Source organism: Rutilus rutilus, assembly GCF_951802725.1.
Source record: "Rutilus rutilus genome assembly, chromosome: 8".
Taxonomy (NCBI): Eukaryota; Metazoa; Chordata; class Actinopteri; order Cypriniformes; family Leuciscidae; genus Rutilus; species Rutilus rutilus.
Genome location: NC_140222.1, coordinates 4,969,881 through 4,997,688, shown reverse-complemented (window position 1 = coordinate 4,997,688; position 27,808 = coordinate 4,969,881). Strand labels below are relative to the sequence as shown.

Below are 27,808 nucleotides of genomic sequence, written 5' to 3'. Positions count from 1 at the left end.
ACAAACTCTGCTATTGTTGGGAGACATTGTTCAGCTAACCTTGAGTTTCTCATGGTTAAATGTAGACCGTTTTATCTACCGCGGGAGTTCACTTCCACTATTATAACTGCAGCCTATATTCCCCCGGATGCTGATGCCAAGTTTGCTATGAAAGAACTTCACGCAGCCATCAGTAAACAACAGACCGTTCACCCGGAAGCTGCGTTTATTGTTGCGGGTGATTTTAATCATTCAAACTTAAAGTCAGTGCTACCGAAATTTCACCAGCATGTTTCCTGTCACACCAGAGGAAACAAAACCTTAGACCATGTTTACACAAACATGGCTGAAGCTTACGTCGCGACACCCCTCCCCCACTTGGGACAGTCAGATCACCTTTCTTTGTTCCTCACCCCCAAATATGCACCTCTGATCAATCGCGTGAAGCCATCAATGAAGACCATCAAGGTGTGGCCTGCGGGGGCAGATTTCTCACTCCAGGAAAGGTTTCTACACACAGACTGGAGTATGTTTGCTTCTCAAGCCACCAGTGGCTCTCACACGGACATTGACTGCTACACCTCCTCTGTACTGGATTATATTAATACCACCATTGACAGTGTTACAACCCAGAAGCAGATCACCACATACCCAAATCAGAAGCCATGGATGAACAGGGAAGTGCGACTCCTATTGAAGACACGCAATACTGCCTTCAGATCAGGAGATGCACAAGCCTATAGTACATCCAGAGCAAATCTGAAAAGGGGCATCAAAGAGGCCAAGCACTGCTACAAGCTTAAGATAGAGGGACACTTTTCCAACGCTGACCCTCGGCGCATGTGGCAGGGCATTCAGGCCATCAGTGACTACAAACCCTCTCACTCCACCCCCGCAGCCACTGATGTCAACTTCCTGAACGAGCTAAATGACTTTTATGCTCGCTTTGAAAGAGACAACAGAGAAACTGCCACCAAGCTCAAATCCTCAGCTGACCACCCACCGATCACACTCTCCTCCACAGATGTCTGCAATGCACTGAGCAGGATCAGCGCGCACAAGGCTGCTGGACCAGACAACATCCCTGGACGCGTACTCAGGGCATGTGCGGAGCAGCTCGCTGGGGTTTTTACAGACATTTTCAACCTGTCTCTTGCCCAAGCAGCTGTACCAACATGCTTTAAATGCACTTCCATTGTGCCAGTGCCAAAACACTCCAGCCCGAAGTGCCTTAATGACTACCGCCCTGTAGCACTCACACCCATCGTAATGAAGTGCTTTGAGCGGCTGGTCCTGGCACACCTAAAAGACTCTCTACCATCCACATTGGACTCACACCAGTTTGCCTACCGTAGCAATAGGAGCACAGAGGATGCAGTCTCCATGGCACTGCACTCTGTGCTCACACATCTGGACAATAAGAACACTTATGCACGCATGCTGTTTGTTGACTTCAGCTCAGCATTCAACACTGTCATCCCAACTAAGTTAATAGCCAAACTTGGAGACCTGGGCTTCAACACCTCCATGTGCAACTGGATTTTGGACTTCTTGACCAACAGACCCCAGAATGTTCGATCAGGCTCCAACTGCTCCACATCCATCACACTCAACACTGGTGTACCACAGGGCTGTGTGCTAAGCCCGTTCCTCTACTCCCTCTTCACCTCCGACTGCAAGCCTGTGTACGGATCTAATTCCATCGTCAAGTTTGCGGACGACACTACGGTGATTGGTCTCATCAGCAACAACGATGAGACTGCCTATAGGGAGGAGATCAAGCACCTGGCCACATGGTGCACCGAAAATAACCAGCTCCTCAACACCACCAAAACGAAGGAGCTCATCGTGGACTTCAGGAAAGTGTCAAGAGGCACACACGACACCATCCACATCAATGGAATGGCTGTTGAGCGTGTCTCCAGTTTCAAGTTCCTGGGGATCCACATCTCGGCGGACATGACCTGGACAACCAACACCTCCAGCCTGGTCAAGAAGGCTCACCAGCGCCTTTTCTTCCTGAGGACACTGAGGAAGAATCAGCTTTCCTCCACTATCCTGGTGAACTTCTATCGCTGTGCAATAGAAAGCATCCTGACCAACTGTGCTACAGTGTGGTATGGGAGCTGTTCTGTTGCAGAGCGCAAGGCACTGCAGCGGGTGGTGAAAACCGCCCAGCGCATCACTGGGACTCCACTACCTGCCATCGAGCACATCCAGAGGAAACGCTGTCTGCATCGAGCTCGCAGCATCCTTAAGGACTCCTCTCACCCAGCCCACAGACTGTTTTCTCTCCTGCCCTCCGGCAGGCGTTTCAGGTGCCTCCGGACCAGGACCAGCAGACTAAAGAACAGTTTTTTCCCCAGAGCTGTCTCTTTATTAAACTCTAACCCTCATTGATCCCACTCCCCTCATATACTGATTGACTCTCCTCTCCCTCCTCACACCTGCCTCCATTTTGTTATTTGCAATACTATAATGTTCATTTGCACTGCCGACTGTTATTTACAGTACCGACTGTTTATATATACATTGCAATATCGTACCTTAACTGTAATATGCAATTACTTTCCACTGCACTTTCACTCGGATAGCTTCTGTCCAAACTTTATTTGCACTACTTTAAATCCATTGTTATACTGCTCATTAGCCTAACTTATACATATATCTATTTGTTAAATTCTGTTTATAGTATTAGCCATCTGTATATTATGCTCACATTCTGTTTATAGTAACAGCCATCTGTATATATATTCATAGTACATATCTATCTGTAAAATTCTGTTTATAGTAACAGCCATCTGTATATTATATTCAGTACATATCTATCTGTAAACATTCTGTTTATAGTAATAGCCATCTGTATATTATTATATTCAGTACATATCTAGCTGTAAACTCTGTTCACAGTAATAGTTATCTGTATATTATATTCATAGGACAATCTATCTGTAAATTTTTGTTTATAATAGTATTCAACTCTATATTTATTCAGTACATATCCATGTTCTGCACTTATGAACCACTGTATATCCTGCACTTGCTGCTATTGCACTTCTGGTTAGACCTAAACTGCATTTCGTTGCCTTGTACCTGTACTTGTGTAATGACAATAAAGTTGAATCTAATCTAATCTAATCTAAAAGAGCATCTATCCATCATAAAAGTGCATCTGTCCATCATAAAAGTGCATCTATCCGTCATAAAAGTGCATCTATCATTATAAAAGTGCATCTGTCCATCATAAAAGTGCATCTATCATTATAAAAGTGCATCTATCCATCATAAAAGTGCATCTGTTCATCATAAAAGTGCATCTATCCATCATAAAAGTGCATCTGTTCATCATAAAAGTGCATCTATCCATCATAAAAGTGCATCTATCCATCATAAAAGTGCATCTGTCCATCATAAAAGTGTATCTATCCATCATAAAAGTGCATCTGTCCATCATAAAACTGCATCTATCATCATAAAAGTGTATCTATCCATCATAAAAGTGCATCTGTCCATCATAAAAGTGTATCTATCCATCATAAAAGTGCATCTATCCATCATAAAAGTGTATCTATCCATCATAAAAGAGCATCTATCCATCATAAAAGAGCATCTATCCATCATAAAAGAGCATCTATCCATCATAAAAGTGCATCTGTCCATCATAAAAGTGCATCTGTCCATCGTAAAAGTGCATCTATCCATCATAAAAGAGCATCTATCCATGATAAAAGTGCATCTATCCGTGATAAAAGTGCATCTATCCATCATAAAAGTGCATCTGTCCATCATAAAAGTGCATCTATCCATCATAAAAGTGCATCTGTCCATCGTAAAAGAGCATCTATCCATCATAAAAGTGCATCTATCCGTGATAAAAGTGCATCTATCCATCATAAAAGTGCATCTGTCCATCATAAAAGTGCATCTATCCATCATAAAAGTGCATCTGTCCATCGTAAAAGAGCATCTATCCATCATAAAAGTGCATCTATCCGTGATAAAAGTGCATCTATCCATCATAAAAGTGCATCTGTTCATCATAAAAGTGCATCTATCCATCATAAAAGTGCATCTGTTCATCATAAAAGTGCATCTATCCATCATAAAAGTGCATCTATCCATCATAAAAGTGCATCTGTCCATCATAAAAGTGTATCTATCCATCATAAAAGTGCATCTGTCCATCATAAAACTGCATCTATCATCATAAAAGTGTATCTATCCATCATAAAAGTGCATCTGTCCATCATAAAAGTGTATCTATCCATCATAAAAGTGCATCTATCCATCATAAAAGTGTATCTATCCATCATAAAAGAGCATCTATCCATCATAAAAGAGCATCTATCCATCATAAAAGAGCATCTATCCATCATAAAAGTGCATCTGTCCATCATAAAAGTGCATCTGTCCATCGTAAAAGTGCATCTATCCATCATAAAAGAGCATCTATCCATGATAAAAGTGCATCTATCCGTGATAAAAGTGCATCTATCCATCATAAAAGTGCATCTGTCCATCATAAAAGTGCATCTATCCATCATAAAAGTGCATCTGTCCATCGTAAAAGAGCATCTATCCATCATAAAAGTGCATCTATCCGTGATAAAAGTGCATCTATCCATCATAAAAGTGCATCTGTCCATCGTAAAAGTGCATCTATCCATCATAAAAGTGCATCTATCCGTGATAAAAGTGCATCTATCCGTGATAAAAGTGCATCTATCCATCATAAAAGTGCATCTATCCATCATAAAAGTGCATCTATCCATCATAAAAGTGCATCTGTCCATCGTAAAAGTGCATCTATCCATCATAAAAGTGCATCTATCCGTGATAAAAGTGCATCTATCCATCATAAAAGTGCATCTGTCCATCATAAAAGTGCATCTATCCATCATAAAAGTGCATCTATCCATCATAAAAGTGCATCTGTCCATCGTAAAAGTGCATCTATCCATCATAAAAGTGCATCTATCCGTGATAAAAGTGCATCTATCCATCATAAAAGTGCATCTGTCCATCATAAAAGTGCATCTATCCATCATAAAAGTGCATCTATCCATCATAAAAGTGCATCTATCCATCATAAAAGTGCATCTATCCGTGATAAAAGTGCTCCACAGGCTCTGGGGGGTTAATAAAGGCCTTCTGAATCGAAGTGATTAGTTGTGTTAGAAAAATATCCATATTTAAATCTTTATTGACAAAAGTAACTGGCTCCCGGCAGACGGCCTACACAAGTCAACTTACACCACATGAGTAACACTTGACGATGATGGATAGACTTTTATGGACTTAAAAAAAGAAACGGCCATTCACTGTCGTTTAAAAGCTTGGAAGAGCCAGGACATTTTTTTATATAACTCTGAATGTGTTCGTCTGAAAGAAGAATGTCATATACACCTAGGATGACTTGAGGGTGAGTAAATCGTAGGGTAATGTTCATTTTTAAAGGGAACTATCCCTTTAAATGACAGAAGTCTCCATGAGGAACGACCAGAGGTCAGATGACCTGATATCTGTCCTGTTGTTGGTTCATTTTGAGTGTAACCCGAGTCACAGTCGACGACTCCATACACTGACTGCACACACTGACACACACTCTGCACACGCTATGTTTTATGCATAAAAGGGCGTATGCAGGTCATGAGATGTCATGTGACACAGTCATGTGATCAAAAGCAATGGTGTGATCTGAGGAAAAATTGTGTTGAAAGGGAATTTTTGTGCAGAAGAGCATGATGTGATTATAATGAAGCAGTGTTTCATTATGAAAAACAGATGATAGATGGATAGAGAGACAGACAGACAGATAGACAGATAGACAGATAGATAGATAGATAGATAGATAGATAGATATTCTACATAAACCCACAAGTGTCACATAGACCAATTTATATGCAACTTGTTAATGTATTCATTCTATTTTTAGTCTATTTACTCTCAAATCCACCTCTAGTGATTATTTAGACACACATAATGTGTTGAAGCTCATGACCGTATGAAAACATGCAAAAACACAAGCCCAGTCAGTCAGTAAAACAGACGCACAGTGTATAATCAGCCATTCACACTGGTTCCCCACCCAGACTTCCGCCCCCTACCACCACGTTGCATGCGAACACGCGTCCTGTCCATAAAAGGGCATGGGAGGAGTCCAAACTCGAGTGCCGCACCGTGATTGGGCGGCGTGACTGATCAGATGCGCGCTGATTGGCCACCAGCACTTGGTCCGATTTTGTCTCATTTTGTTAATCAGGCCGTGCTCATGGGACGCCGGAGAGAAACCGGATCATCGCATCCTCGCTAAACGGCGTGTTTTTGTCGGCGTGTGTCGGTTTGTGTAGAGGAAGAATGCTGGAAAACAAGAGGGAGAGGTTGAAAACATTTCTGAGAAAGATCGACGAGAGCGCCATATCGCGAATCAAGCATTTAATGAAGGAGAGGTGAGTGACCGTTATCAGCTGTCGACATCCTTTAATGCAATATGCGCAGCGCATTTAAATATGTTAATGTTGTGTTTATATTATAACTATAAGGTATTGGTGTGTTTGCTACGATCAGATTATGTGATGTGTACGTTCTGCAATTATATAGGTCAGAAGGATGTTGTTTTATAGTCACAATCCACCGTGTGTGTGTGTGTGTGTGTGTGTGTGTGAGAGAGAGAGAGAGAGAGAGAGTGTGAGAGAGAGATGACATTATTGCTTCCTGATGACTGATTTATCTTACTCAAATCTAGATTAGAGACCATTTAATTGCTACTCCATGTGTCTATAGTATAATTATGTGTTTATCATTTTTCGCACTAACTTGTTTTACATATAAAATATCCATATCGTTATTGTTTTATTGCATTCCCTTTACTGTGGTACTACCGTGGTACAGTGATGACATTAGGTGTTAATACCATGGTATTTTCTTATTTAAACCATGGTGTTTACATCCCTTACAAATAGTGCCAATGTGTTGTTTTTAATTTACCGTGGTTGTACTTTCTGTTTTGAAGTAGCCTACATTCAATCCTATTTCACGAATTGAATTACCATGGTGTTATTTTGGCTGCTGTACTGCCAAAGTACATTTTTGTTACTCTTAATAATACCATGTTTTTATGTCATCATGGTTTTCATATGCACCACAAATAATACTGTAGTTTTTGACATGTACCGTGCCACTATGGTGTGTATAAAAATTGTGGATAGCTTGTCATCCACCTTGTAAACCTCCAAACGCCGAAATACTAGCCTCGCAGCATAATGTAATATCTGCCGTTTATGTGTACTCATGTGTCCGTGTTGGTATTAGAGTTGTTAAGCCGGTATTGTAAATGGATCACATCCCTCATGCTAATGTACAGGTATTACTGCGCTAGTTTTAGACTAGAGCTGATTTCCCTGCCTCACATTTTCCAATCGCTGAGTTATTTATGACTGAGGTCCATTCAGTCATTGGATGGAAAATATACCTTAGCCTTTATTATACCAAATCAGTCCAGATATTCTCATAGTGTGATCCTGCATGAGTGGACGTTACCCTAATCTGTGATTGTGACTAAACAAACCAATCTTCATTCGTAACCTTCATCAAGGCGTGAGTTTTCCATTCACTTGGGCAATTTAAATGCGAATTGACCTCTTTCTTGGCCAAACTGATTTGTCTTCAATGGTGGTTGGAGCAGGAATGTGTCATAATCAAATTACGGCATGCGCTAAATGCCGTCATTACATCACAATGCCTCGTAAGTGGTTTAGATTGATAAGCGTTTCTCTAGATGATCTCATGGGCCCTCCATTGCATTGGTGGTCCAACACATGTTATCTGTCGGTGCTCTATTTTTAGCCCGAAAGCTTGTTCCAGGTGTGGGAAGGTTGTCTGGTCTAATTTTGCTTCCCACTGGAATTATGTGTTAGCTTCTCCAGGCCTTGTAAAGAAAACTATGGGCCCACAATTCCTTGACCGCTTTATCGTTCACATAGATAACCGGTAAAGGACATAAAGCTATAACTGTGGTCTTGCACAACTTCTTTGCAAACTCAGTCTAACACAAGAAACTGCTAACTTTATTTTGACAGGTCATCCGGGTTAGTTATTTCCCCATGAGTAATCTCAACAAGATCGCTTTGTTAATTTCTTCTTTAGAAGCTTGAAGCAACATGTGGCTTCCAGATTTTGCGCATGATAAATCTATCTTTCCGTTAAATACATAATTTCCCAGCAAAATTCTTGTTTTTTTTTAACATGTTGCCTCCAAAAGTCAAACAAACGTCTCGATTTCGCCCCTGAATTGGTGAAATCCACTTAAAATAACCCATGCCCCATGTTAATGACCTTGACCTCTACTGAAGATTTGCATTTCCCCAAACATAGTTGGGCCAAAAGACCAAGATATGATCAGTTTCATGTGATTCTCGGGTGGAATTTCCAGTCTTCTTTTGGACTGGATTGGTCCGTGGAAAGAAAGACCTCTTTCTGTTTAGAACAGTTACACTGAGGAAGTGAGACTGATGCATTCAAATCACATGACTCGCACAAATGTCCTCTGTGTTGAAGGGTTGGCCCCCTTCCACAAGTGGCAAGCTGTTGTTTGCCGACAGGGATTGGTGTTGGCTCTGATCGGACCATGTGGCTCGATGGATGTCGAGGCGCAATCCTCATCCTACGCCTTTGTTTGTAGTCATTAACTCTGGTTTCGAGATTACACCAGTTTTTAACGTGCCAAGTGCCCTCTTTTTCATTGGGTAATCTTGATTCTTGAGACCAAATCCTAGTGTAGTTTGGAAGCTTCGTTTGTGCTTTTGTATCTCCACCCTCTTCTTGTAGTTTCTATGTTTAGATTTGGTTTTTTGTTTTAGAGGTATGATTGCCTATATGGTACAGCTCAACAGAAGTTATGGTTAACACTTAGGCCTAACCGTTTCTCTGCACACACCCACTCAAGATCATTTATCACACCGACCTTCAATTCTTTACATGTGGTTTGACCATATTCTCTCTGTTTCCGCTCTAGTCCATTCATTTTGTCAGCAGGGAAATACATGACTTGCTCAACTTGAAAATGATCTATGGTTTCCCAACGCTGGCACAATTCAAACTCTGATTTAGATGTTGGGCTTCTTGGCAGCAAACTTGAATCGCATTCAGTCGACAGTTCCTCCCTTCAAACCACCAATGGTGATCTAGTACCCTTGTGTCTTTCAGAGCGTGAAGATCTCCTGCTTATGTAATGAAAACTGACCTGATATTCTCAATATCATGTTATGCTGATACTAGTGTGTAATCTTCTCTCCCGTTAGAACATGGCGTCTTGTTTTATTAACCAAAGTACAAAATGCACTGAGGAGTGCTGAGAAGTGCAGAACTTGAGACAAAGACTTGAAGAGACTGTTTTTTTTTATGGCCTGGACAAGGATCTTCAATGATTCACCAATGAGCTAATGCATTTTCATTGTCAGACATGAGCGTTGAAAGCTTGTGTAATGTACATTTGGCCAGGGATGATTCATAATCATTTGGTTTGTCGTGACACAAGGAGGTCAGGGGTCAGATGGAGAAAAGGTTCAATGCTAATTGAACTGGATCTTGTTGTGGCCCACATCTTAAAAGTCTGAATTACCAGTGTACAGCATGACTTTAGTCAACGCTGATTCCTAGTGTGTTTTAACTGTGTATTAGTTGGCGCCCCTTGTATCTGTACTGAGAAAAGTTAAACTTTTAACAGAAATCAGAAATCTTGGTTGTTGATTAACTTTTATGCTGTGTCTGAGTACCAGATATGGTTTTCTCCCATGTATGATTAGCATTTGTGTAGATTTGGCTTTGATAATTTAATTATAGCCTAATAGCTTATTTGCACTCTCAAAATCAGAACCTGGTAGAAATAGGGGTGTAACGAGACCCTCATGTCCCGATTCGATACATATCACGATACTGAACTCACGATACGATATTATCGCAATACTCCAAGACGTATGATAAAAAGGTTAACAATTATTATTTTTTTACTGTTGATTAAAATGCTAAATTTGTTATTACATTGTGTGTGTAACAAGTCTTGGACTTAGTGCTGAAACTCAAAGCACAGGACAATAGAGACACCAGAATAACAATGTTCATGATTCTGAAGCTGAAAATACTGAATTATTTTAGATGAATATGCTTGTGCACTGACTAGATATATTTAAAATAATGTAGGACCCTTTTTACTGGTAACATCAGACATTCGTCATAATCAGAACCCAGAAATATTCCCCCATTGCATTATTATACATTATATTCAACATTATATATAGTAGATTAATGTAGTGCTGACACTAAAACTCTGAAAACTCACACAGTAATTTTTTTTAACTAGGTCTATAAGCCTACGCAATAAATATTGTCACTTAGGGCTGGGAGAAAAAAATCGATTCACCTAGGCATCGTGATTTCTATTTTTTTTTTATTAAATAATAATTTAACAATTTTAAAATCGATTGTTTTATTACAGAATCTATATTAATTCAAATTAAATTGCTTTATTTTTGTCCTTGCTTATAGGTTGACAGAAGTTAGCCACTTTTGTTCCAGCAGAGGATGAAATGTGTCGTTATCTATGAGTGTTGAGTGACGTAATATCCCAAGTGGACTCGTGGAAGCTTCGTGAGACTGAATGCACAGAAAGCACTCGCACTACTCATACGCTGAGAGAGAGATAAGACCGTAGAGCTGCACGAGTCATCTTTTCATCTTTCAATCTCGACTCAAACGCCCACGCGATCTTCTTTCATTTCGTCTGTCTATTAAACCTTTGACAAAATCATATCGCAACATTCAAATCTGTGTTAGCCCTGATCCGGAGAGAGTCGTCATGAAACTGCAGTGTCATTATCATAGTATCATTATTTCTGTGATACAATGTTTCAAATTATCATAGAAGTACTGGGATAAAAGTTTAAAGTTCAAATATAAACACTGATGTCTACGACAGTGATCAAAGTAGAGTAAATCAGCTTTTGATGATAACTTGGCTCTTAAAATAACGCATTTATCGATTACATTGTTTCACCAGTAGGTGGCGACAAGTGACTGTAAAAAAGAGAATGTAGTATTGTATGATGCTTCTGAAATAAGTCTTTTGTAAATGGCTCATCTTATACATCATGTACAGTCTGTATAAGTGTATGATTTAACTTTTTCCCCATGGTCTAGTGTAAAAAAAAAAAATTCGCAATATCGAATCGCAATTCTTAAATACGCACTACATATCGTATCGGCACCCAAGTATCGTGATGGTATATCGATAGGTGTATCGTCCCAGCCCTACTATCCATGATACATATTGTTGCATTTTTGTATTGCGATATATTGTGTCACGATATATTGTTACAGCCCTAGTAGGAAAGCATATTCAGTCATAAACCCGTTCAGTTCATACTGAAACTTTGGAAAAGAAAAATGTTCTTTCTAATATACGATTTGCTTCCAATATTGATCCGATCTTTGCACAGAATTGCCTGGCGTTGTGGAGGTCTTTCTTTAGCTGTCCCATGGGTTTGTTGACCGTCCACCCCATCACAAAGACAATAGATGGGCCTTTTGTTTGGATGTCTTCAGTTGTTTGCATTCTTTCAATGGTATTTAAATGGGCTATTATGGGATGCCACCATCACCCACTCCTCCACTGGTTTCCAAGGAAACCCCAGCTGGTGAGCGGAGTGGGCCGGCGGAGGATTGCTTTAGCCCTCCCTCGGCTACAACTTTAACTTCCCTGTGCTTCATTATCTCGGTTTTTGGCCTGATCGAGCTGCGCTTGTGTAACGGATCAGCTGTAAAGCAAACCTTTAGACCTCACTGCTCAGCAACTGGTTGAAAGTCATTCAGGAAAGAGCTGGGAAGGCGATGGACAGCGAGAAGGACTCGAGTCGCGTGGACACGGCTGTGTGTGAGGATTTGAGAAGGTAGGAGACGATTGTAACGCGATCTCTGGGATATATAGTCGTGATTGGTGTGGGAAGCAGCTGGGAATACATCATTGATCCGACATGTTTTGGGGGGTTTGATTTGTTATTGTTCCTAGTGGATTGACTCTGAACAACTGGGAATAGGCCTATACTGTATTGTTGCTACTTTTGAACTAGAAACACATTCACTAGTTCATGGGAATCAAATTCCGTCTTTATTCGTAAAAGAAGCAAGAAATTCATTTTCGATTTTAGTAATTTCCAAAGAATGCACTTTCATTCTCAGCACAAAGGGGAAGCATGATGCAAGTTTATTGCTGGGAACAGACCTTGAACTTTAACACATTTCCTTGTTTGGCATGTTTGCGAAGCTTCTCATGCCACTGTTTTTGGTGCTAGTTCAAACCAGATGAGAAGATATCCATCGAGAAAGGCGCGTTTGCTCTTTATCTTCAGCATTTGAATGAATCAGCAGGGGATATTTGATGCTCATTGTCTTCGTTTTCAATCACTGCGTGTCTTGAGGCTACATAGAAGTTGCTGAGGCTCGCTGTACATGAGATAATGTAATGCAAGCGCAGCGTAATGGAGTTAATACATGTGTAAACAACATTTAAGTGTGCAAATAGGATCTCCAGATCCTTTAGTATTGTTATAATGTCAATGATACCTATTAAAAAATCCATTTTCCAAATGTCAAACCTTACTGTTTGATCAGGGTGTTTAAATTATGTAATGCTTGGCAAACAGGTCAAATGTTTTCATGTACAAAAGACTTTCTTTATGCTTTTGAGGACTGGTTCTACTTGTGTTTCTTGTGAACGTCCACACCGGGGCGGTAGATTCCCCTGAATGCCTCCATTTGGCACGAATACACAACTCGACCTCAAGGCGCAGACGTGCCAAAAACACCTCACAGATTGGCTTGGAAATTCTCTCTTGACTGTATTTACAGCTTGTGTTCTGGAAAGTGAACTATAAGAAATGTGGTTGAGGGTTTAGCCATGTGGTTTAAGTTCTGGGCAACTGCACTCTAAAAAACACTGGGTTAGTTGGGTGTTTTCAACACACGGGCTGGGTAAATATAGGACAGAACACATGTTGGGTTAATTTTACCCAGCAAATTGGGTTAACCCAGGAAAAGGGTTGATTTTAACCATTAACACTTTATTTTACAGTGTCTTTGTTACATATGGTACATAAATATACATAATTACAAAAACATAATTACATGCAAATAGCCCTCAACCAAACCCTAACCCTATAGTAAGTACATGTAGTTGCTTAAAATGACTCTTAAATATATAATAGTAAATACTTAAATACTATAAAGTATATAGTACTTAAATATATAATTACACTGTAACAGTGACACCTTAAAATAAAGGGTAACACTTTATTTTACAGTGTCTTTGTTATTTTTACATGTACTTACCATAGTAATAACAGTAAATTATGCATAATTACTTGCAAATAACCCTCAACCCAATCCTAATCCTAACCCTAGACTAAGTACATGTAGTTGCTTAATATTACTCAGTACTTAAATATATATTTAGACTGTAACAATGACACCTTCAAATAAAGGGTAACCAAATAGTGTAGGCTAACCATTTAACCCAGCATAGTTGATCAATTTTTACTATAATACTAGCTTTTTTTTTCTTTTTCTTGAATTAATGTCTACGGATTGACTAAAAATACTCGATACAACCACTGGCTTGTATGATAATTCCTTTATTTTTCAATCATATTTTACAGTATAGTATATTTTATAAACTATAAAATACCTGCGTTTCACTCGTAGCCGAAACATGCTGTGACTGACTCAATAACCCGTCCATAAACAATCAGCGTGCAGTTCTGAGAACATATTTTTAACATAATACGTATTTATATAGGCGACTGTGTATATTTTTGAATAAAATCATACAATGTTATGCAAGGCATCAGGCGTTTCCATCACTTGAAAAGATTGACGTGTCACGCTCGTTTAGGTGACTCACATCGCTCCCCTGTATGTTGCTTTGTATAAGATGAAACAATATACAGAACAATAACGTATTTATAGATACAAAAAATGTACACAAACCTGTATTTTGCAAAGACACGCCGCAGTTTGACTCTTCTCCTGAGGAGGGTGCAAAAAGCCTGCGGTAAATAACTCAACCCCTGGGTCGTTAAATCTGACCCAGGAGCTGGGTAACACAAAAACTACACAAACACTGAAAAAATTGCCAAAAAAATTGCCTCTACCCAGGATTTGGGTAAAAAAAACGTGTAATGCAAATGTGATCTGACCGTCACTAGGTGTTTTAAATAGTTTATAGCAATTCTTGTTTTAATTTCTTATTGCATTTTTTGTCGCAGAGCGAATTTTGCCTCAAAAGTGTGAAACGTACATTTACGTTTTCTATCTAAGTTTTATTATAGTCTTTTTTACATGTAGTGTTGTTGTTGTTGTTGTTTTGTTCTAGTTTTAAGGTTTTAAGTTTGTTGTTTTTAATTACGTTCACTTCCTCGTACAGATGCGAATTTCCTGCGGTCTGTCAAAAACTTGCTCATTTTACCCCAATAGAGTGAAATTAAAGAAAATGTTAGTTTTATTATTATTTATTTTTATTTTATTTTTTAAATCCTTTTAAATCTCAAGTTTCATCCAACTAGTTGGACAAAAGTTTTTTGTTTTTAATCGTACATCACTTCCTCGTACAGATGTTCAGTTTTAGGTCAGAACAAAAGTCTCCGAGTCTCGTAATTAAACGAAATGATATAATTGCTGCTTGATTTAAAAGACAAGCAATGATATTTGTGTGTTGTTTCCTGGTGTTCCTACATCTTCATATGCTGATACACCTTAGAAATGTCTTTAGCAATTAACATTAGTCAACATTTCTCATCTGTGGCTCTTTGTGCCGGCAACTTTTTAGGCGCGTATCCTGTTTTGAATGTGTTTGTGCACCACATGCGTGGGTTTGCTTTAATATCCGAAGGTCTCAAGACAAAAACAACCAAACGAAAGTTGGCTAAATTATCTAAAATGCGTCAGCTGATCCTAGCCACTCTTAAAATACTTGTTTCCTTGTGTGTCGTGAGTTTTCCCCCGCAGATGAACTCAGGAATGTTTCCGTCGTCTTTGAAAGTGATTAGTCGTCATTACGCCCAGTGTAGCCAGAAGGTGATGCATCGCTCGCGTGCCTAAGTGCTGTTATTATACATCACATGATGCCTTTTAGCCTGTATATTTCAGCACGCAACACCTTTGTCCTGGAGTCATTAATCTGAACGCTGGGAAAGACAAGGACTGTTGATTATGGACTTCTGGACTACTAAACCAGTCACATGGGTCAATTTCTTTAAATTGAGATGTATACATCCACTGACATCTGAATAAATAAGCTTTCCACTGATGTGTGGGTTGTTAGGATAGGACAATATTTGTCAGAGATACAACTATTGAAAATCTGGAATCTGAGGGTGCAAAAAAATCGAAACATTGAGAAAATCTCCTTTAAAGTTGTTCATTTATGTTCACGATTGTGCCGCATTCACTCACACAAATACATGTTTTATATATTTACGGTAGGAAATTTACTAAATATCTTCATGGAACATGATCTTTACTTAATATCCTATTGATTTTTGGCATAAAAGAAAAATGGATAATTTTTACCCATACAATGTATTGTTGGCTATTGCCACAGATATACCAGTGCGACTCGAGACTGGTGACGTGATCCAGGGTCACATTATGGGGTTTACAGGCACTGTGCTGTACATGTTGACACCAAATTGGATGTTTTAAGCTAGATGTTTGTGGTTTTACTTTTGAGTTTTATTTCCGGCAGCTTCATAGAATTTCAATCGTTCTTTCAATCTTTCATTCATTCTTTTTTTTTTTTTTTTTTGACCTTTTTGAATTTCTTTAGATTTTTTTTCTTTATTTATCCTAATGAGGAAATTAGTTGAAACTGTCATAGTGCTTCACATATAACACACTTAACACATACATCCAAATACTCACAACTACACACAATACAGCAAATAAAAAAAAAATTATTGAGAGAAAAATAAATAAATAATAATAATAATAAAAATGCATAGACATACAAATAACATAACTAATAATAACATAGACATACAAATACACATCAAAGCACAAAAACATAATCAAGGATCACAACAGCAATTGTCCAAAGAATGAAACCCATAATCTGTTAAAAGCAACTTAAACTCGTTTAGTGAAGGAGGCAGAGTCCGCTTTAAGATGTTTTGTAAATTATTCCAATTATTATATATAAAGCCTTTTCCCCTAGCTCTGTTCAAACCCGAGGAACTTTAAGATATAACGAGTCATTAGAAGGAAGATGGTAGCGAACGTTTGTATTAGAAACGCAGAGAGATATAAATAAAACTGAATTAGACCACGAATAAGACTTCTAGATACAACAATACCAATTAAAACTACTTAGTTGAGACCGATGGCGACTCGGCTTTATCATATCGAGTGCAGTGATGTGCTTGATGACTATAACCAGGAATGAAACATAAAGAGATATGATAAACGGTATAAAACTATCATGCACTGGGGCGTTCGTATAAAGCAGATACTCATAGTCCAATAGTGGTAAAAAGTTCATTTAAATAGCACATGTCATACACTATGGTAACTCAAAGTGCTTTACATAGAAATGAATTAAAATAATCACAAAATAAAAGGCAAGGAAAATTAAACGCGTAGGTTCAAACTTCTCATCTGGCAAATAAAGAAAAGAAAAGAAAGATCTGATCCTGAAATAAATACAGATTTGACTTTCACTCCCGTTTGCTTTCGCTTCTTCTTCCCTCGATCTGAACGTGTTTTCACATGCAGGTGTTTCATTACATCATCGACTCACACCATCTGATGTCATAAGCCCCGCCCACGCTCATTTGCATACAGGGAAGTTGAGCGTCTCCCGCTGAAGAGCTGTGTTCAGGTTCGCTTCACGTCGAGACGCAGGCTTGGTTTATTGCTCCAGTGTTATGGCGTGAGGCCAGTTTTGTGTTGCTTTCTCACTGTTTAAGGATGCAAAGATCTCTGAGTTTGCGATTGTCCCGCAGACACGGAGTTCATCTGTACAGGTAAGGAAGAGCTGGGCTTGGGTTTGATCTGTTCTAGAGGTCAAACTGTGTGGCTCTAGTGTGTTTACTCTGCCTCTGTTTAACCATTACACTGAGAGAAACTCATAAAGCGGAGCCGTTTGAGTGATCTCACCACGTTTGTTCCTGGTATTGACCGTATTAAATGGCTTCTATTGGCCATCTGTCGTGTTTTACAAGTTTCCCGTAAAGGCAGATTAGTGTGTGAGGTTTGAACGGAGCGAAGGGAACGGCACACGGCTGGATCGTCATGAGGTTGACGCTGGTTTTCCGATGTTTTCACAGTTACTCGGTGGACGCTGGGACGATCCCCGGGAAGGTGAAGAAGGGGAGGACGAAAACTAAACTGGGAAGCCGGAAAGCGTTCAGCTTGGAGGAGAACCAGCTCGAGATTCAGCAGCAGGACAAGAGCCTGAGCCGGCCGGCCCCGCACAGGTACAACACGCACGACAACACAAAAAAATATAGATGTATGTATTAGGGGTGGCGCGGTTCGGTTCGTATCACGGTTTTAGGGTCACGGTTTTCGGTTCTGTACGGTTCTTGTTGTTATTTTTTCTTTTAATCTTTAACACTCTCATTTCACTTTTATTGATTTATTTCATAAATGGGGCGTGTTTGCAAAACGCAGCTTCTCATTTCCCATTTTGAAGTAATATAGTGAGTGAGCGGTCACCGTGAGGAAGCTTTCAGTGGCCCTGGAGGTCCATCATCTGCAGTGAGAGCTATGTGGGCTGTGTCGGACAGTTCTTTGTCAATTTCTCCTCGTGTCTCGTCATCATAGGCGTAATTTGCGGGTGGGACATGATGTACCCCAGGGTCGATATTGTCCCCAGCACTTTTGAAACATCTCGCGGCACGGATGTACCAATACAAATAAATAAAGCATCTCCAGTTAACTAGCAAATTATTCGTTTCGTTCGCTTGTTAAATAAGAAGCAATCTAGCGCTGAAATGTGTTTTTTTTTATCAAGTGATCAAAGTGCTCGTTGCCGCTGTGATCAGTGGCGCTGATGCTGTGTTCTCTTGTGGCTCGCGCACACGCCGCAGTCTTCACTCGCTTCAATCCGTTGAGGAGACTCTCTATTCGTTCCGGTGAAATCACACAAATCTGTCCCTGCTTGATATACAACCACTGATAAACATAATCGGTTTTGATTATTTTTTTTATATATAAAAAATATATATATATACGAGTGCGGATTAGAACTCAGAACCTCTGACACGCTTGGCAAAAGTTCTGCCACTGGACCATCAAAGTACATTCGTGAAATATATGTATTTATTCACGTGAAAAAACAGCATAGTGGAGTAGATCTCGTTAAATGTCTAAGTAAACCCAGTGCACTATTTAGATCAGGGGTGTCCAAACTCAGTCCTGGAGGGCTACTGTCCTGCAGAGTTTAGCTCCAACCCCAATTAAACACACCTGAACCAGATAATCAAGGTCTGATTATCTGGTTCAGGTGTGTTTAATTGGGGTTGGAGCTAAACTCTGCAGGACAGTGGCCCTCCAGGACTGAGTTTGGACACCCCTGATTTAGATCGATTGCTGGACATCGTAATGTTATTCTACATACATCTGATTTATGATTTAGCATCGTATTAGCACGGGCACGAGGCTACACTGCGCATGCGTCGAACCGTGCGACGCACACACGCACCGAACCGAGACAAGCGAACCGAACGGTTCAGATGTGTTTTCATGTACCGTGCCACCCCTAGTATGTATGTGTGTATGTATATATGTGTGTGTATGTATATATGTGTGTGTATGTATATATGTGTGTGTATATGTATATATGGGTGTGTGTGTGTGTGTGTGTGTGTGTGTGTGTGTGTGTGTGTGTGTGTGTGTGTGTGTGTGTGTGTGTGTGTGTGAATATGAAATATTAATAATATTTATTCTTGTATGTGTATTTATTTAATTAAATGTATTTAATTACTTAATTATATTTACCTACCATATCTAAAGTGTGACATTATCACATATAAAGAAATCTTTTGGTAGGAAAAAAAAAGGTAATTAAATAAAAAAATATAAATATTAAGTATTTATAATATTTACAAAAATACTTTAAATATTTATATTAGCATGAATAATGTTAATATAAAATATAAGCATATATTCCTGCTATATATGCATGTTTAAATGTTTTGAAAAAATATGCTTATATAAAATATGTTCCTGCTAATGATAGTTTATATAAAATATAAGCATATATTCCTGCTATACATGTATATGATATTTAAATTTCTTTGAAAAAACTAAGATTGTATACAATATAAGCATAATTCCTCTTATATATGTAATATATGTAATAATGTTCTGTTGTCAGGTCTCACACTCTGGATGTGGACAGGCTGTTGGAGAGAAGTGAAAGCCTGAACTCCAGAAGTGTAAGACAACATTTCATCGCTCTTCTCAACACTTTTGTGTTGTAAATGAAACCGATTCTAAACACCCGTTTCCTCTCATTTTCCTCAGAGTTTCGTAAAGCACAACAAAACATTCCACAAACTCTTCCCAGAAATCCCAGAAAGCGAGGACTTGCTCCATGGTGAGGAATGGGAATGTGTTTTCAATGAGCCGGTCGATATTGCGATGTTGACCCTGATGGCTGTCTTCAAATCTATGCTTTTTTTTTTTTTTTTTTTTTTTTGGAAAGGAAAGAAAAAGACGAGTTTTTAAACGAGTGTTTGCGTTTCTAAGATGCTATTTCACATATTTTTTTCACTCCTTTGTGCTCATTCCAGCTGCTTGTTTTTTTTTTTAGCTTTTTACTAAAAAATGTATATCTTTAATGTTTTTGTAAATAAAGTGATCTTAAAGTAAAAAAATCTCTATCCCTCTCTCTCTCTCTCTCTCTCTCTAGCCTACATCTGTGCGCTGCAGAAAGAAGTGCCTTACCATGGGCGTCTGTACATCACCGACAGCAACATGTGCTTCTTCTCCTCTGTGCTGCTCAAGGACACTAAGGTAATATTCAATTCACATTTATTTGTATAGTGCTTTTCACAATACACATCGTTTCAAAGCAGCTTTACAGAAAATGCATGAGTCCATATTACAATTTAGAGTCGTTTCAGAAATGTACATATGCAAAATCACACTTAGCGAAAAAAATAATAATTTAAACAATGCAGAAACAATGAGCTCATTGAAGTAATGAATACTTGTTTAACAAATGATTATGACATTTAGAAAAATTTTGTATTATATTAATTCAGAGTTTGAATCAACAAGTAATAAATAAGGTAAACGCAGTCTAACAGTGGCGTGTGTGTGTGTGTGTGTGTGTGTGTGTCAGGTGGTCATCCCAGTCTCCAGTGTGATTGTCCTGAAGAAGCAGAACACTGCGCTGCTCGTTCCCAACGCCATTTCGGTTCGCACCGCTGACGGAGAAAAGGTCAGTTTCTGTCCCGAACACACGGGGTTAAACCGGATCATGCACGAACACACGGGGTTAAACCGGATCATGACCGAACACACGGGGTTAAACCGGATCATGCACGAACACACGGGGTTAAACCGGATCATGACCGAACACACGGGGTTAAACCGGATCATGACCGAACACACGGGGTTAAACCGGATCATGCACGAACACACGGGGTTAAACCGGATCATGCACGAACACACGGGGTTAAACCGGATCATGACCGAACACACGGGGTTAAACCGGATCATGCACGACCACACGGGGTTAAACCGGATCATGACCGAACACACGGGGTTAAACCGGATCATGACCGAACACACGGGGTTAAACCGGATCATGACCGAACACACGGGGTTAAACCGGATCATGCACGAACACACGGGGGGTTAAACCGGATCATGCACGACCACACGGGGTTAAACCGGATCATGACCGAACACACGGGGTTAAACCGGATCATGCACGAACACACGGGGTTAAACCGGATCATGCACGAACACACGGGGGGTTAAACCGGATCATGCACGAACACACGGGGTTAAACCGGATCATGTACTAAATAATGTGTATTATAAAAAAAAAAAAGATTAACATGAACTTTATAAAAGCTTAGAATTTATCATTGGAAATAATAGGAATTTCACAAAAATGCAAAAGTCAAATGTCCCGATACATCACATGAACTCTCTCTTTAATTATTATTTTGGAGTGAAATATGAAACGGACATTCCTTCGTTCATTCTGGCCTTCTTTTTATGTACATGCGCATGAAATGCCTAATGTTTGTGTTGCAGTATCTGTTCGTGTCTCTGAGGAACAGAGAAAGCTGTTACAAACTCCTGCGCTCCGTCTGTCCTCAGCTGGAGGTGAGAGATTATATGATTATTAATGACAACATTATATAAACAAAGAAGGAAGCCGTCACAAAGTACAACAAATAATGAGAAAAGACAGGGGTTTATAACTAATCACAAAAGACTACATATCAGAGGAAAGGGGGGGGGGGGGTGTTTGATGATGATGATGATGATGATGATGATGATGTCACATGTTTCCTGTGCTCATCATATCTCTGGTTCTTCAGGACGGCAGTGCCAACAGCAGCCCTCTCTTCTCCTCCGCCGAGAACTGCTTCGACCACACGCCCAAACTAGTGGTGAGAGACCACAGATATTTCCTAAAACAATAATTATTACATATTTCCTAAAAACACTTTGTAAAATATTTATACTAATATTTTCTAAAATAATAATTATTACATATTTCCTAAAAACACTTTGTAAAATATTTATACTAATATTTCCTAAAATAATAATTATTAAATATTTCCTAAAAACACTTTGTGAAATATTTCTAATAATATTTTCTAAAAAAAGGATTATTTCCTAAAACAATATTTATTAAATATTTCCTCAAACCCTTTGTTCAGTATGTATATGAGTATTGATTGTGAGTGTTTGTGTTTCTGCAGCTGAACTCGAGTCAGTCGAGTCTGGACGACTCTTTGGATGTGAACGGAGAACGTGTGTGTCCTCAACCAGAGCTTCTCGTCTCCAGACTCACTCGAGGTTTGTTCAGAACAACATCAGGACGGGTTTACCGTTTAATCCAGACACAAATCTCCAAATCAGGCGTCATTAGTGGCCCTCCAAATAAGCAATCTTTATTATTATGAACATGTAGGGCTGGGCGATATGGAGCAAAAAATATATCTCGATATATTTTGCTATATCTCGATATACGATATATATCTCGATATCTTTACAGGAAAAATACCCCCCCCCAAAAAAACTACTGCAAAAACAAATATGCCAAATACCACAAAGTCTTTTTTTATTGAAGTGCAAATAGGTAGGCAGTTCATGTAGGAACAAAGTGCTTCTGCGACATTTAAAAAAATAATTAAATCCCTGTATACAAAAATAATAATTTAACTGTAAAATAAAGGAAGACATAATACATATTGCACTATTTTTAATAAACCTGTATAGAAATATCATTACTAATTTTGGCAAATAAATTTTAAAAATGCCATATATCCCCCAAAAACTGCACAACTGTAGAGTAAAACATTTAAAAAAAAGTGATAAAAATGCGTCTAAAAACTGACATGATTGTTACAAAATCACACTGTCTGGGGCCTCTGGGGAACTCAGAACAACTGCTAGCATAAAGTTTAAGGTAAAAATAACTGCCATTAAATTACAGTATCTTACTACTATGCAATTAGATAAACTGTTCATTCATTACATCACTTTACCTCTGTCTTTACCTTTGTCTTTATCCACCTTTATCCTCTTCTCTTCTTTTTGGCACTGTATCTATAGCAGAATAGGTAGGCTAATGCTAATTTATAATGTGTCATGTAAATTCGGCCATCCGTCACAATCAGGAAACTTTCACCGTGTCTAGACCTGGCGCGAGCTGCCAGGCCCGTTTCTACAGGGAGCAGGTTAAGTGTGAGTGTGTTAAGCGCCCTCAAACAAAAGCAATGCGGCGAGAGGCGACGCTACACAACAAATTACCAACAACAACAACTGATCGCGCGCGCTGTTTCTGACGCACTTCAAGCACTCGCTGGGCGGGGAAAGATTGATGTGCCTGACCGGACTCGGGGGACTTGGTTGAATGAGACAACACGTGAGGGGAGGGGGAACAAAAGCAAGGAGGCGGAGGAGGGCGGGGGCGAGCACAGCACAGAGAAGGCAAACAAGCAAAGTGGCGAAATCAGAATTAAATATAAACAATATATCGATATATACGATATGTCAAAATCCATATCGAGTTTAAAAAATATCTCGATATATCGTAAATATCGAGATATCGCCCACCCCTATGAACATGTTTATATTCTATCTATCTCTCTTATCTAATCTAATCTATCTATCTATGTAATCTTCTCTATCTATCTGGTGTGCTTCAGAAAGTCCTGCTGCTGGACCGAACCCGACTGTGAGGATCTCAGAACCGGTTCAGGACGACGAGAACACGGGTACGGCCTCGGGATGAGCTCGTGAGTTTATGACTTCATCATATTGTGTTTGATTGGCTGACGGAGATTCTACTTCCTGTCCCCGCAGGAAGTTCGTGGGTTTGGACTGTGACGGACCGAGCTCGATCGCTCCTGATCCAGAGAGAAGTCAGCAACCTCAACACACTCCTCCTCATATACCTGATCCTGTGAGTCCAAACACCAGAGGAACATTCACACATTCACATTTAGCAAATATTTACTGTAGAATTTAGACTCATACAATATTTGAAACAGATAAATTAGAAAAGTCATACAGATATTTAAAATTGTAAATAAAATGTATACATATTTTTACAAATTATTAAATAAGTATTTCCAAAAAAAAGTACATTTATAAATATTTGTAATATATCGAATCGTTATACAAATATCTAGTAAATTTAGAAAATGTATTTATAAAATAGCTATAGAAATATTTACAAAAAGTTATTTACACAAATATTTCCTACAGATAATTTGTAAAATATTTATAAAAGCATTAAAAAAAAAAAATTAAATATACAAGTGGTTACTAAATATTTACTAAGTATTTGATCTATTTAAAAAAAAAAAGAAATATATTTATATAAGTAATTTAAAAAAAGTTATACAAATATTTAGATACTGTAGAAAATTTACTAATTTGCATTCATGCGATATTTAATAAAATAATTTAGAAAATATTTTTACTGATGTTTCCTTACAAAGATATAAAATATTTATAGAAATATTTCCTACAAATAATTTGTAAAATATTTATACAAGTATTTAAAAAATGTAAACATATAGATCAGTTTTAAAAAGTTATACAAATGTTTACTAAATCATTTAGAAAATATTTCCTTAAAGAAAATATATTCACAAAATTTAGAAGATTACATACTAAACATATACTAACTAATTTAGAACATTTATACAATATTTCTTAAAACTAATTAATAAAATGGTTATAGAAATATTTATTAAAAATGATTTAGAAAGTATTTAGAAATGTACTAAATATAGATTCATACAAAATTAAATAAAAATAACTTGGAAAATATAACTATTTAGAAAATAACTATTTCCTAAAAATAATTTATGAAAATATTGATAAATAAAAAATAAAAAAATAATAATAAGTAAATATTTATAAAAGATTATCAAATTGTATACTGCATTTCCCAAAAACTCATTTATAAAAATAGTTATATAAATATTTAAAATATTTACTAAAACTATTATACAAATTGCGGGTACTTTTGCTGTTTTGGTGCATTGTTTTAATTTGTATTTAAATAAATTTATTTCCGTCAAATCTGTTAATGGAAAAACTGCAAGGACAATATACCTCAAATATTTTTTACTGTTTTATTACTTAACATCTTTACACATTGTAACATTATTACAGCATCCGACTCCTTCAATCAAATTAGCCGAGATAATAACGTGACGCATCATCATAAGCAGCCTGAATACGTGGTTTCTGGGCGCGCGAGTCTCGTCTTGCTGATGCGCAGGAATGTGGTTTAAGCTTGAGACGCCCTCAGGGTTTGTTAAGGTTCTTTTAGTGCAGGAAAAGTGAGGTGTTTCGGTGTCCATTTTATACAAATATTTTTCTAAAAACACTGTTAAATATTTATATAAATATTTCCTAAAATAATAATAATAATAAAATATTTTTCTTAAAACACTTTGTAAAATATTTATATAAATATTTCCTAAAACAACAATAATAATAATAGTAATAATAATAATAATAATAAAATATTTTTCTAAAAACACTGTTAAATGTTTATATAAATATTTCCTAAAATAATATTTATTAAACATTTCCTAAAAACATAAAATATTCATAAAAATATTTTCTAAAACAATATTTATACAAATATTTCCTAAAAACACTTTGTAAAATATTTATACAAATATTTCCTAAAACAATAATTATTAAATATTTCCTAAAAACACTTTGTAAAATATTTATACAAATATTTCCTAAAACAATATTTATTAAATATTTCCTAAAATAACTTTTTTTTTTTTTATATTTCCTAAAAACACATTGTAAAATATTTATACAAATATTTCCTAAAATAATCATTATAAAATATTATATTATAATACAAATATTATAAAATAAAATCTATACTATTTTATATATTTGAGTGTGTGAGAAGTGACGTGTTGTGTGTCCTTCAGGGTGTTTCTTCTCCTGTTGTCCTCTGGCTATATCGGCCTGCGTATCGTGGCCTTAGAAGAGCAGCTGACGTCTCTCGGAGCCCTTCCCGAATTCACTGTTCAAAGCGGGTAAATGCTCCTTTGACGCACGTTTGTTGATGTTTCTGACTGTGTGCAACCAGACCAATCAGATAATCAGATTTTATTTGTGCTTTCAGGTACAAAGAAACATAAAGAGTCTGTGCACTTTCATCTGAACTGTGGAACGAACACCAAAAAACGCCCGCAGGGAATGCTGGGAAGGACCTTTATGTGCACCCAGAACCAAACCCTGCCAAGTAAAGATAAACGCCTGCAGGGAATGCTGGGAAGGACCTTTATTTGCACCCAGAACTAAACTCTGCCAAGTAAAGAACCAAACGGGAAGCTGTTGGATTTAACGAACCGCTGACGTGTCTTCATTAGGAGTTTCCTTCAGCGACTCGCCCTAAACAGCCAAAGACAACCGGTTTGTCTTGAAGGAGTGTCAAAAACAACTAGTAAACTAACAGCTGGTTCTTCTGCGGGAAAGCATTTCATCTGTTATCATTTCATTTGAAATGTTTTACGAACCATCAAAAAAAATGCCGTCCGTTTTCCTCACGAAATCTTTGATCGCTTGTTTCCTTCCTGATCTCGTTCTGCGACGGTTTCATCTTTTTCCGGCTTCATTCTTCCTCTAGACATCCATTTTTAAAAAAAAATTTTGGGAGGTTTGCGATATTAAACCAAATTTTTGTTTAACGATGATAAAAAAAAAAAAAATGAAAATCAAACCCTTACTATTACTGTATGTATAGTCTATGCACAGAAAAAAAAATGCTCACATCAGGTATTAAACGCCTTTCTTTTGTTTCGTCTTTTTATACCTTACGGAGACGAAGTGATTCTGAAACGTAGGTCTCTTCGTAATCCGAACGATTTAAAAAAAAAGAAAGAAAAAAAAAAAAAAAAAAAAAGATTATTGTATTGTGACGTTTGACGCATCTAAACCGGATTGCTTCGAAATGTCCAAATTACGGCTAAAAAACAAACAAACAAGTGCTCGCATGTTTGCGCAAACCCAAAAAGAGCATTTCCGTTCAGGACTCGAATCATGATACTTGACGAAAACGGTCCAAAATATGCATGATTTTTGTGTGTGTGTGTGTGCGTGTGTATGTGTTATAAATATGTTGCAATATGTTCAAGAGATTGCTGTTGGAGTGCACTTTATAGTGTGGAGACTCTCTCCCATCCTGAAGGGGGCGCTATATATATTCGTTCTGGGGTATTAGACGGTGCTAAGAACCTCTCACTCAGGGCTGGGACTAACTCGCAATGCATCGTGGGAGATCCTTCAGGTGTTTGGAACGAACACGCACAAACTCGTCAAGGGTTTCACACGTGGGTGATGTAAACGCACGTCGCTCCTTCAAACATAAACTCTAGGGAGAGTGGTTTTTTTTTTCCTGCAGTTTTCCTTCGAAATTCCTTCGAGAGTCCCCAGTTGAACTGATCCATGTAAACAAAAGGAAATGGATTTGCACAGCATTTCAACTCATCGCCGGGGCACCGCAACCTCAAAGTCCCCTCAGCGACTGTCCAATAACCACAATGCCAGAATCCCAACTTTCATAACTTGTTTATATTGCACTATTGTATTGTTTTTGTATCAATATGTTGGTAAACATCTTGTTTTTGGTCTATTTATTGCATTGTGTGTAATTCAAAGTAGTCTCTGTGAGACTGGCTTTGGCATTGTTTGAATAAATCAAGTGCTAAGGAAATCCCATGTCACCATTGTTTATTGATTGCAGTCTAAATATAAACCGTTATCAGTGGAATGTGTTTATGGGACAGTCAGGATGTTGCAGGAATGGATAATCAGCCAGTTTCCAAAGACTTAAAAATATTGTACAGCAAGCAGTTCGACATTTTCATTAGTTTTGTATAAATTGATGCTGCTTTATACATGTTGTTCACCATTGATTCATGTTCGTTCGTAATGCATTCATGTTTATACAACTTTGTATGTTAATTTATTTTTTAAATTTACATTTAGTCGTAAATGCTGTGAAAGTATTGTTCGTTGTACTTTCATGGTGTGT

At 37.9% G+C, this 27,808-nt stretch overlaps 1 protein-coding gene across 3 annotated transcripts; it reads left to right on the top strand.

Annotated features, from left to right (window-relative positions):
- The first annotated feature begins 6,230 nt into the window (after positions 1–6,230).
- Positions 6,231–27,487, top strand: LOC311295289 (GRAM domain-containing protein 2B). Of its 3 annotated transcripts, none has more exons than XM_084416594.1 (13): positions 6,231–6,428; positions 17,352–17,501; positions 19,406–19,466; positions 19,555–19,627; positions 19,943–20,046; positions 20,378–20,476; positions 21,304–21,375; positions 21,594–21,665; positions 21,981–22,077; positions 23,433–23,501; positions 23,590–23,689; positions 25,701–25,808; positions 25,898–27,487. In XM_084416594.1, the coding sequence occupies exons 1-13, from the start codon at positions 6,337–6,339 to the stop codon at positions 25,911–25,913; spliced, it is 1,113 nt and encodes a 370-aa protein (XP_084272720.1). In that variant the 5' UTR covers positions 6,231–6,336; the 3' UTR covers positions 25,914–27,487. The 3 variants fall into 3 exon arrangements, with proteins under 3 accessions (XP_084272720.1, XP_084272721.1, XP_084272722.1); XM_084416595.1 differs by lacking the exon at positions 6,231–6,428 and adding an exon at positions 11,765–11,921; XM_084416596.1 differs by lacking the exon at positions 6,231–6,428 and adding an exon at positions 16,879–17,048.
- Positions 27,488–27,808: the final 321 nt, after the last annotated feature.